This window comes from Grammomys surdaster, unplaced genomic scaffold (assembly GCF_004785775.1).
Source record: "Grammomys surdaster isolate TR1022 unplaced genomic scaffold, NIH_TR_1.0 138, whole genome shotgun sequence".
Lineage (NCBI taxonomy): Eukaryota > Metazoa > Chordata > Mammalia > Rodentia > Muridae > Grammomys > Grammomys surdaster.
In genome coordinates, this window is record NW_021604596.1 from 500,952 (window position 1) to 513,807 (window position 12,856).

Consider the following 12,856-nt stretch of genomic DNA (forward strand, 5'->3'; position numbering starts at 1 on the left):
ATAAACAAAACAAACAATGCCCCTCTTCCCACAAACCTTACATTCTTTATTTACATAACAGATAAAATCACCAATTCCAATATGAAAAAAATTATTTCTTCTTCATGTTTTATAAATGAAGAAAAAAGTTCATATGTTGAAAAAATTACTTTGTTTGCTCTTTGGCAGTATTTCTTAAGCTATATTTGAGGCAATCTGTTGTACCTCTGAAATAATTTTATTCTAATTTCCTGTGCATTCACCTACCTGTAGGGGAGTTAATTTTGATATAATAATATATATTTAAAAGTGTTCAGTTTCAAATAAGAATAGCAGAGGCATTGGTTTAAGACTATCCAAAGAGCCAGTATTAAAGGAACTGATGTTACCAGAGGCTTTAAAAGTTTATAAACATTTAAAAATAACTTATCAGGCTTGGAGACATGGTGTAATTGGCATAAGACACATCTAACATGGAAAAAGACTTGTGTACTTGTGTTCAGTTCCTACAACCATGTAAACTGTGTTTAGGGTCTCATTCCTCAGGAGTTCCTGGTTGTCATTGCTGGTATAGCAAGTTCAAGATCAGATTATGAGAGTTCTAAAAAAGAACTTACTTTATCTGACCCATTTTTAAAAAGATAGCTCTCAGGACTTTTGCCAGAGTTCTTAAAGAAAAGCCATTTGGTATAGTCTTCAGCATTGACACTCAAGAAAAACACATTAGGAGCTTCCAGAACCTTCCTGGAAGCAAGGTGCCTTATCCAAGGCCATTAGGGACTGCCCAAGATACAGAGAAGGGCAAGACACAGCCTAGAGATGCCATTGCTCTCAGTGTCCACTCAGGAATTTTGACTTGGCTGCAAAAGCATTTCTGTCCTGGGCTGAAAAGTCAGTTATAACTTGTTAGAATGTTCCCTTTGAGTGAGAGAGATACAGAAATTCTATTTGCAAGACCTGCTGTTTTGAGAACGTTCTAAATCCCTTTAAAGGGAAATGCCTTTTAACTTTAACAGAGGGACAGGGACAAGGTCAGGAATGAGGTTTTGAATTTACTGCCAGTAATACATAGTGCAAGGCCCTTGAAATGATTCATTTTGTTCATTAGCAGCTGCAGTATTCCAGTGAGGGTTTTTTTTTTTTTAATCTGCTATAGAAGCACAGAAATGTGGAGTTTTGTTCAGATGTACGTGGGAGTGGGGGTGGGGATGGAAGTGGGATTGGCGTGGGGTGGGGGTGGGACGAAGCATGGGATAAACTCTCAATCTCTGGGGTTTGGTGTTAACATGGAGTTGAGGCACCAGATTGTTACTGAAGCAGTGGAGGACACACTATCCCCTCATGTGAGCAGGTATCTATTGGGACAGAGAATCTGGAAGTTGAGTAAGGAACTCTTCTGTGAGCTTTGCAGTGAAAAATGCCATTCTTGGTATGCAGTTGATAAAAGGTTGTGGTTGGGCTCTTTAGGAAATAATCAGAGCTCTTAGTAGCAGTTCCGCCTGTCACTTAGAGCACTTAGTAGCAAGCAGTTCCTCTGTCACTGCAGGCAGACTGAACAGGAAGCAGCAGCCTGCTCCCCTGGGGCTTCCAAGGCCTGTCTAGAGTTCCCCTTAGTCTCTGGATCTTTGCAAAAATCCCTGTACTCATCTTAGCTATCCATCTGCAGCCCCCACGCCTGCAGTTGCAATCAGAGGCACTCCCTGACCCAAAAAGGCATGGCCAGACCTAGGCATCTCCGGGGTCTGGGGATGTGCATTACTGCAGCGCTGGCCTCCTTCATCGCGGGCTTTATTGTCGGTAAGTGTGAAAGCAGGGGCGATGAGACTTCATCGCTGTGAAGAGAAGCCCAGGGTGGAGGGCTGGGATGTCTTCCGAGGAGTTCCCAAAAGAATACAGCAAAAGTAGAGAGCGAATGCAATGCAGTTCTGTCAGAATTCAACTTTATTAAGTATCTATTGAGTGTAGACTACTGCTGTGTCCTGCTGAGATTACTTGGAGCTGTGACTATCTATTGGGATGGAAAAAAATATATATATATATATAACTTAATTTCCAAGCAATTATGGATTAAAGCCGTTGTTTTACATGAATATTTTTGGAGTGCTCCTTCTGTGTCAACAGCTGTTTATGAACTAGATTCTAAGGGAGAGCTGGAAATACCACTCTTCCTGTATTCATAGCACAAGAGAAAGAACGGTTCTTAAGTAAACCTATTGTATTGTGTAATATGGTTGGTTTTGTTGTTGCTGTTTTGGTTTCTGTTTTTTCCCCCAAGTCTGTTCATTAGGTATCCTTATGTTCTCTCTCTCTCTCTCTCTCTCTCTCTCTCTCTCTCTCTCTCTGTATTTTTAATTTGGTGTCTTCTTTAATAGTCAGGAGCAATCAGTGTGCATGTGTTTGTGTGTCTTTATGTGTGTATCTCTGTGTGTTGTTTGTGTGTACCTTTAATTCGACTCCACCCCTCAGGCTGGTTTATGAAGCCTCTCAAAGAAACAACTACTTCAGCTGGTTATCATCAAAGTATACAACAGAAACTCTTATCTGAAATGAAAGCTGAGAACATTAGATCATTTCTTCGGTAAGTTTCTTTTGCATTTTTATCTTAGAAATAGTGTTTATTGCATGAACAAGTGTATTAAAACTTGGCTAACCTTTATTTATATGTTAAACTGCTTATCACGTCATTGATTTTTAAAATGTCTCCATACTGCTGGGGCTGAAACCCACGGACTGTTGCAGAGAAGCTTTTTCTTCTCTCTAACTTCATCCTACAGAAAAATATCTACTTGATGTATTTACAGACATTACATCTTCACATGACCTTGCACTGGAACTGAAAGACATTGTTTTGTTCCTTGTGCATGGATTTAATCAGCATTCTGGATTTAATCAGAAAATATTTATTTTCCTCCAAACCCCTTTCTGTACTGCATTCTGTAGGGAAGAGTTAGGGCACTGAAAGACTCATGACTTAGTAGAAAGGAGATCGGTGTTTCTGGGTCTGATTGTCTTACTTTTTTTTTTGCATTTCGCAAATATAATTTGTGTGTGTGTGTGTAAACATTGAACTAACAACAATAAGGATAATGTAAACTTTTTAACTTCTTTTTCAAGGCAGTTACTAAAACGTGTTGTTGTGTTCAGGCTACTTCAGAATAGAGTGCCACTAACAAATCAGATTTCTTGAATTATAATTTACATAAACTATAACTTCACAACCTACAATTTCAGAGATTTTACAGATGTAAATGAACCACATTTCCTCCTAGGATCTGTCTCTGGCCATTAGTCTAAGAAGGGATGTGAGATACACCCGTGCTCCATGAAAGGCGAGAGAAGCTGTTGAAAGAAAAATGCCAGAGAGAATGCTTTGTATTTGTACTTTACTTGAACATTACTGAATTACTATTCTATTTTGACCATGAAGGGAAACTCGAATGTTACAATCTATTTTCTTTTTTTTTCTGTTTCACATCTGTTTTTCATTTCATTGAGCCCTCTAAATGACTAGAAATACAAGCTCGTGACCAATGCCCCATCTATATTTTAAAAAGTACACTAACGTTTTTCTAATTGCAAAATAGGATCTGTCCATTGTAGAAAGTAACACGACAATGAACTATTATCATAGATACATTTCTTTCTTTTTTTTTTTTTTTTGGTTTTTCGAGACAGGGTTTCTCATAGATACATTTCTATTGCTGTGATAAACACCATTAGCAAAAGTCACTTTGTGAGGAAGGGATTTGTTCATCTTAGAATCCTCGGATATAACCTATCACTGAGGCAAGTCAGGGCAGGAACTCAAGGAAGAAACCTGGTAGCAGAAACTAAAGTGTAAACCATAAATGAGGTTTACCAGCTTGCTCCACCTGGATTGCTCAGTTTGCTTCTTATTGATTTCAAGACCACCTGCCCAGGAATGGCACTGCCCACAGTGACTGATACCCCTCTCCCCATATCAATAATGAATCAGGAAAGTGCCGCACAGAATTGCCTCCACTCCAGTCTGATGGAGCCAACTTCTCAATTGAGATTCCCTGGTCTAGATGACTCTAGGTTGTTAAGTTGAAAACAAAACAAAACAAAAAAAACAAGAAATCCCACCCCTAATGTGGTGGTTTGAATAGGTATGCCCCCCCCATTCATGTGTTTGAATGTTTGTCCCATGGGAAATGGCACTATTAGGAGGAATGGCCTTGTTGGAGGAAGTGTGCTGCTATGAGAATGGGCTTTTGAATCTCCTATGCTCAAGTTCTGCCCAGTGTGGAAACCCAGTCCTTTTCTGCTGCCTTTGGATCAACTCTCAGCTCCTTCTCCACAATCATTTCTGCCTGGGTTCTGTCATGCTTCCCTTGTAAGCCAGTCTCCAATTAAATGTTGTTCTTTATAAGAGTTGCTCTGATCCTGATGTGTCTTCACAGCAATAAAACCCTAACTAAGACACCTAACCAACATAATTATGTAAAGTAGAAATTAAATATACCTAACCTCAATGTTTTTTCCTCTAGTTGTAAGATAACTTGTCTTAACTCATTTGTACTTTTAAAAAGAAATATTTGAAGTGTTATATATCTATAGTCTGTAGTTTTGTGGGTCAACAATAATTTGCAGATAGGCTAGGTAATTATTCAAGTACATGGAGAAATATTTATGTCTGCGAAAAAGGACTCTTGCAAAGTCTAAAAAGGCTGAAAAGGGAAGAAAGTGAAAATACCCACTGCTGTTGAGCAGAAGCTGGTGAGCACAGTCACAGTGAATGTGACTGAAAGCTGGAAGGATGGAGCAGATGTATTTTGGGGTTTGAACATTATAATTTAGAACATACAAGACTATCGAAGCATCATGAACAATGGTGTAATAAGGTCACATCAACTATTGAAAAAATAATATTTCTCTGAATCAGAAAGATATAATTTAGGTTCTAGCCCAAGCATTTATTAGCTGTAAAAATATGAACTACTTTCCCAGTTCCTTTATTTGCAAAACAGGGAAAAGAAAGAAGGGTTGTGAAGATGGAGATGAAATGTGAAAGTGTGCATGCGAAGTTTTCAAGGAAAATTCACCTTCATGCCCATGGGTTTAATTTGGTGTGGTTTTGTTTTGTTTTGTTTGGCAAGGGGTTTTCCTTTAGTTAGCTTTCAAACTAATTTACAAAATTGTTTATTCTTTCTATAAGTGGGAAAGAAAAGAAACTTTATACCTATTATTCATCTAAAGCAGAATAAAACTCACCAATAACTTAACTGTGGTTCTTGGGTCATTAAGATGTGATGGCTGATTTACACCCAGAACTATGAAAATTTCCTCCAAAGCAAATCAATAGAATAGTGCTTTTCATGTCACAAACAAGATCTTAGCATTAGAGGATAAAAAAGTTCATGTAGCTAATTTCAAGGAAATGAATACAGTGCTACCTGCATGTTACAGCTGACTGAAACATTGCAGCCAAATGCAAAACACTTGGCTTAATGCTCTTAGCAAGCATTAAGACTTCTCCCTCAAAATGATACTCATAAACACCAAGGTGTTTCATTATTGCTACAGAGCTGTGACATTCTTAAAGGGGTCTTTTCACATTTGGTCCTGTGCTATTTTTTTTTTTTTTTTTTACAATGGACGATGTTCTTTCCAGAGGGAGGATAGCACGGAAATTGGAGTTGTGCTTAATTACTTTAAATAGTCTAGCTCTCTCTTTTCTTCTCTCTCTGTGTCTATACCCTTTTTATGTTTCTCTCTCTTTCCCCCACCACTCCTCATGGGAATTTACCTGGCTTCAGTCTCTGGGACCAGAGACTTTGCCTGCCAGAGAGCAGCTTCCCAATAAATCTGCCCCTTTAAAAAAAAAGATTTATTTATTTTATATATGTCAGTACAGTGTTGCTGTCTTCAGACACACCAGAAGGGAGGCATCAGATCCCATTACAGATGGTTGTGAACCACCATGTGGTTGCTGGGAATTGAACTCAGGACGTCTGGAAGAGCCATCAGTTCTCTTAACTGCTAAGCCATCTCTCCAGTCCCCTAAACCTGCCTTTAATATTAAAATTTAGTCATGTCTAAAAAATTAATATATCCAGGTAAGATTTTTTCTATGTTTGACACATAATTAATACTTGACTGCCTGCTCTCTTAATTCTTACTTTTATTCCTCTCATTTTAGTTCCTTTACAAAACTTCCCCATCTGGCAGGAACAGAACAAAATTTACTGCTTGCCAAGAAAATCCAAACACAGTGGAAGAAATTTGGATTAGATTCAGCCAACCTGGTTCATTATGATGTTCTCTTGTCTTACCCAAATGAGACGAATGCAAACTATATATCCATTGTGGATGAACATGGAACTGAGGTGATGTAGCATTATTGGAAATTTTCATACATTGCAATGTCTGGCTTTATGACAGGATTTCACCTTGTAGCTCTTGCTGGGCTGAAATCTGCTGCATGAATCAGACTGGCTCCAAATTAGTGGCAATCCTCTTATCTCTGCTCCTGAGTTCTAAGATTCCAGGTGCACACAATCATGCCTAGTCCATTACTTGCTGCTGTTTCTTCTTCTTCCTCCTCCTCTTCCTCCTCTCCCTCCTCTTCTTCTTCTTTTAGATTTATTTATTTATTTTATGTATATGAGTACAGTGTTGCTGCCTTCTGACACACCAGAAGACGGAATCAGATCCCATTACAGATGGTTGTGAGCCACCATGTGATTGCTTGGGAATTGAACTCAGGACTTCTGGAAGAGCACTCAGTGCTCTTAACTGCTGCGCCATCTCTCAAGCCCTCATTGCTTGCTTCTTGCTTCTTTATTGATTGGAATGCAGAGTCAAGTAACATTAGAAATTTATTAGTGCAGTACCACTTCTATAATTCAGAAAAGTTGGTATACTGCAAACTCTTCAGTGTCTATTTGTGTTAAGTGTGGCAAAGTTCTTCAGGCCAGGATGAAGATTTACACATAGCTCTTTTTCTTTAAGTAAGGTAAGGCATACAAAGGGATACATCATTTAAAATCAGTGGAGTAAGTGCTGGGAAGAGAGAACTAAGGTTCATGATTTACACAGGAACTGGTCATTTGGACTAAAATGGGAGATAAAAAGTGTTCCTGAAGGAATTCATATATGAGCTAAAGAAAAGAATAAGAATTTAACCACATGAAACGGAAAGCAAGGTAAGAGAGTTCTAGTCAGAGGAAATCACTAGAAATGCATGATGATGTAAAACCTGCTCATTGTTTTCAGTAGGGTTTACCTATTTAATTACAAAGCCTTGTCTTAGGATATGCAATCCTAAGTGTAACTCAGGAGGCAAGATGGACAGTGCCTTACTTGTGATCTGGGATTATTCTATGTAACATAACCTGTTTGAATTCTTGCTAGATTTTTAAAACATCATACCTTGAACCACCACCAGATGGATATGAGAATGTTACAAACATCGTACCACCATATAACGCATTTTCAGCCCGTGGTATGCCAGAGGTAAAATGCTACATTTTTAAACGTGCATGGCTCTGCATCTTTCTTTGCATATGAAAGCCTGTGTAGAGAAATATGACTAAGGAGACTTCACATGGAGACCAAATATGTGTACTCATTGTTTGATGTTCAGTATTATGAACACCTTCAAAAATTAAAAACACTTTCTTTTTTTTAATTATAAAAAAGAATATAAGGAAAAGAAAAATCAAAGCAAACAAATGCCCTAAAAGATACGGCTCCAAGAAACAACAAAGTCAAGGAATGTGTTTTAGTTCAGGGAAGGCAACAGAAGCTTTCAGCAGCTTTCCCAATTACTTACAATGTGAATTTTAAATTATTCTTATCCATCCATCTTTGTAATTCATACTATAGATGTTCTTTTTTTTTTTTTCCCCGAGACTGGGTTTCTCTGTGTAGCCTTGGCTATCCTGGAACTCTCTCGGTAGACCAGGCTGGCCTGGAACTCAGAAATCCACCTGCCTCTGCTTCTGCCTCTGCCTCTGCCTCTGCCTACCAAGTGCTGGGATTAAAGGTGTCCACCACCACCGCCCGGCATAGATGTTCTTAAAATAATGTTGTAGTTGGAAATTAAACATTTGGAACTTTAAGAGCAATCTCCAATTTATAGCCATTTGCAAACAAAAAAAATGTTTTGTTTTTTTTTCCCTATGGAATTCTCACTGGGGAAACAAACCACACTTAAGGTTAGCTGCATGTCCAGCAGGTGATTGCAGACACAAGACAAGTTCAACTGCATCTTCAGAGGCTCTTTATCTCATAATGTTAAGCCAGGACTTTATTTTTTAATAATCTACAAGTCCTTTCCATATACACTATGGCTTCCTGTTTTGTGTTTAGAAGCAACTCCTGTGTGTATGAATACGTGTATCTTTGCATCAATATGCATTTTTTGTGCTTTTTCTATGCTCTTTTTGTTTTGTTGTTTTATCCTATTCTGATTTGTTTGTTTTATTTTATCTTACTGAGTTTTATGTTTTTATTACTCCTTAGATGCTTTGTTTTCTAAGGAGAGAGAAGGGGTGTGGATCTAGATGGGAAGGGAGGTGGAGAAGAACCAGAAGGAGTAGGGGGAAGGAAACTTGTAATTAGAATATGTTATATGAAAAAGTATTTTAAAAATTTGAAAATAGAAGATGAAAACCAAAATGCAAACACAGTTAAGATTGTCCAAGCAGCATATGTTTCCTGCTGATCTTTTCTTCTGAGAACAACTATTTAAAATATCTTAGTCAACTCTTTAATGATCTTCTTGAAGTATTAAATAGATGTTGTAATGAGTTCCAAATGATAGTTCATCCCAAATAAGGGCAGAAAACTGCCAATACAGTTTTGAAGAATGAACTTACTTTAATTTTTTTCTTTAAGGCAGCAGCATATGTATCTTTCCAATTTCCCTGTAGGGAGAGCTTGTGTACGTCAACTATGCCAGAACTGAGGACTTCTTCAAACTAGAAAGAGAGATGAACATCAACTGCACTGGCAAGATTGTTATTGCAAGATATGGGAAAATCTTTAGAGGAAACAAAGTACAGTATTCTTTTTTCTAGAGGGAAGGGGAGAGGTTTAATCTCACAAGTGTAAATGATCAGTTATATTCATTCTCTGAAATTGCTCTTAATTTTGTTTATTTTTTGGTTGTTCTCCATGGGTACACAGAAGACTTTATTTTTATATAACTTGATATTTGCAGAAAGAAAATTATTTTGTTAGAAGAGTAGTATTTGCTTTTTAAAAGTCAATAGGAGGAAATTCATATCAGTTAAAAGGAACATTTCCTCTGTATCACCTAACTTAATTTTCTAGACATAATCAATTTTAGTCACCCTCTCCTTGTTTAATTCTTTGAATTCTAAATATGTGCATATGTACACCTTATGCAATTATTATTAGACTTTAAAGAGGCCTTGATATACTGTATGTTCTGTAACAATGTTCTCACTCAGCTGTTCATAACATAACCATGTAAACACACTGAGGGCTGTACAGTATGGTAGCAGCTAAGTGGCTGGGACACTAACTCCACACCTGGCCCAGGTAGACCTTTTCATTGTCATTTGCTCTCTTGATGTCAGTGTCCTCATGAGTGGAATAGGAATGCTAATAAAACCAGTCTCATAAACTTCTTTATAGGATCCTAGTACTGGAAAGCACCTCAGTAGCAAATGAATACTAGTAATTTCTATATTACTATTTATTAAATGCCTCATTAATGTAAATGTGAACATAATATTTTTTAGAACCAATAAACAATTTAGCTAATCATTTTCCATTAACTGATACTTTCCTTAGTTGGACTTTAATACGTTACTACTGTAAATAATTCTATTTAATATTCTTCACATACTTCAAGTATTTGTATATAATTTTTATATAGAATAATAAAAATGTTCTTTCAGAGTTTTGATGAAATAAATAATTGCCTTTCCAGAAGGCTGGGCCGCTGATGTGGCTACGTACTTTCTTAATATTGCATATGAGAGAGCCAAGAGTAACAGTTACCTACACACTTGCCTTCTGCTACACTTCTGATGATTAGGAATTCAGTTTTTTCACTGGATAAAGTTCCATATTCTTAGCAGTGTCCAGATGGTTAGATTCGTACAAAGCCACCTTTGAAGGATACACTGTATCTGTTCTAGACAGTTTAAAAAGTATTTGTAAAGTACTTGCTCAATGATGTGCAAGATTTGGTGGGTAGTTGTTTAAGATACTAGCATTCTTCACATTCTAAAAAAAAAACACCTCATTTTAGAACGGGAGATAAACACTTGAAAGCTATTTTAATATATTATGAACTGACCTATAATAGAAATACATATAATAATAAGTATAAAGAAGAAGGGAGATTTCAGTTTTTAAGGTTTGGGAATGACGGGAACAGTTCATAATGGATAATTTAGTTAGGATTTTGTAAGATAAATGACCATTTATTAAGTTTAGCAAGAAGGAAATTAGTTTGAAGGCAAGTATTACAAACATACAACAAAACCATCAAAAGCAAGTATTAAACTACTTTTGTAGGAATAAGCCAGTCCTTTGTATTCCTGCATCATGTTACATATTGCTCTTACAGGTCAAAAATGCCATGCTAGCTGGAGCCATGGGAATCATTCTATACTCTGATCCAGCTGACTACTTTGCCCCTGATGTACAGCCATATCCCAAAGGATGGAACCTTCCTGGAGCTGCAGCCCAGAGAGGAAATGTTTTAAATCTGAACGGGGCCGGTGACCCACTCACTCCAGGCTATCCAGCTAAAGGTAATGGTGAAATTTGTCAGTTTACTCCTGCAAAATATCCCTTGCTATTCTAGCTGTATAAAAACAAGGACACATTAAAGTAAGCATTACAACATAACTAAAATTATATATGCCTTTATGTCATTTGGACTTTGATTGCTGGGAAATAAGTAATTTCTCCTGCATTATTTTGGTTTTAAACTTCCACCAGATGGGAATGAGGTATTGGATGACTTTTCCTTTTTTAAAAGCAGGGTGAAGATTCACAAAACCTGATATTCATAATTAAAGCAATGCAGAATTTTAATCTTATAAGTTATATTTCTAAATGACATAAGGATTTTGTTATTTAGTCATAAATTTCTTTCTTTCTTTTTAAAATGAGTTTTTAAAGTTACTTTAAATGCCCCTAATCCAAGCACTTGGGAGTCAGAGGCAGGTAGATAGATCTCTATGAGTTTGAGTCCAGCTTGGTCTACAGAGTTCCAGAACAGCCAAGGTTACACAGAGAAACTCTGTTTCATATAATCAAAGCATAAAAGAGGAAAAAACAAAGAAGTTACTTTAAATGTAAAAATTTTTGGCATATGTGAAACTGTCTGTCTCTACAATTAGATAACAACTATAACCACTACCTCCTCAGATAGTTTCTTCTTATTACCTTTCTTGCAATTCTTATCTCCTCAGTACCCATCTCTAGGCACTCAATGATCTATTAGCAGTTCTTTCTGAGATCCAGACATGGCGGCATGTGTTTTTACTTATTTGTTTCTATTATTGCATTGATTGGCTATGCCATAGTTTATCCCTGTACTTGTTGCTGGGTATTTGAGTTGTTTCTGTTTTTGAAGCTTCTACAATGAATGTGTATACGTTTTTAATGTAATTTATGTAATTTGCTTTTATTTTTCTTATGCAAATACTTGGAAATCAAAGGGAAAAATACAATGTTGGATGTATAATGTTTTAAGAAAAATTTCAATTGGAGCCTTGTCAGTAGTTAGTGCGGTGATACTATTTAGTTCTGCATTCTAATAGGTAGTCAAATCCTCAAATTAGTCTCCTTCTTTTTACAATATATGTTCCATATGTTCATTGAAGATTTCATATATATATATACAATGTATTTTAATATTTGACCCTCCCCCAACTTTTCTGAATCTAAGCTTTCTCTCATCTCTCCCATCCCAGCTTCATGATTTTGGCTTCTTTGTTTTTTGAAACATGCTTTCACTGTCTGTCCTTGAATTTGAGATCCACGTGCCTCTGCCTCCTAAGTGCTGGGATTAAAGGTATATTTACATTTTAAAATTTTTATTTAATAACCCACTGAATTCAATTAGGGTTATTCATATATACATAGGTATACGACCTATTTTTTTGTAATTATTGTGGATTTTTGGTCCTTCATCATGTGAATTTTAAAACTAGTTTAATTTACTAATTTTTTTCCTGAGACAGGGTCTCTCTATGTTTCCCTGGCAATTATAAAAACTTTCTATACAGACCAGGCTGACCTTGAACTCACAGAGATCCTCTTATCTCTGCTCTCTGAGTGCTGGTATTGAAGGTATGCACCACTATATGCAGAAATGTTTCTAATTTTGCATTTTTAATTTTGTGTGCATATGCACGTGGATGGCCACATGCAGCCATGAACATGCATGCATGTGAATTTTTATTCTACTGTGCTAATGTAGGAGTATATGTATGTGTATGCACACATACATGCATGTGCATGTTTGTCCTCCTGGGCAAAAATGTGGCAGTCAGAGAACAACTTTTTTGGATTTACTTTTCTCCTTCCATTATGTACATGGTAGGGACTGAATTCAGCTAATCAGGCTTTGGAACAAGAGCCCTAAACCACTGAGCCACCTCACCACACTGAAGTAGCTGGACAATTTCTGAAAAAAAAAAACTAAAAAAAAAAAAAAAAAAAAAGTCCCCAAACGAAACAAAACAAATTTCCTTGGAATTTGAGAATGAATGAAATTTGTATATTAATGCTGGGAGAAATGCTATGTTAAAATTGAAGCATTCTGATGTGGAGACAGATAGAATGAGCCCTCCATTCTTTAATTTCTCTCAAGAATGTTCTATAGTTACATTATATGCATCATTCTTTTATGAAATTT

At 36.6% G+C, this 12,856-nt stretch overlaps 1 protein-coding gene across 1 annotated transcript in view; it reads left to right on the forward strand.

Annotated features, from left to right (window-relative positions):
* The first annotated feature begins 1,530 nt into the window (after positions 1–1,530).
* The window catches only part of Naalad2 (N-acetylated alpha-linked acidic dipeptidase 2), a 59,893-nt gene continuing 48,567 nt past the window's right edge, over positions 1,531–12,856 (forward strand). Inside the window, exons 1-6 of the mRNA XM_028763355.1 lie at positions 1,531–1,776; positions 2,446–2,557; positions 6,143–6,329; positions 7,357–7,458; positions 8,880–9,005; positions 10,553–10,739. Coding sequence (XP_028619188.1) covers positions 1,695–1,776; positions 2,446–2,557; positions 6,143–6,329; positions 7,357–7,458; positions 8,880–9,005; positions 10,553–10,739 — 796 coding nt within the window. The 5' untranslated portion in view covers positions 1,531–1,694. The remainder of the gene's footprint in view (positions 1,777–2,445; positions 2,558–6,142; positions 6,330–7,356; positions 7,459–8,879; positions 9,006–10,552; positions 10,740–12,856) is intronic.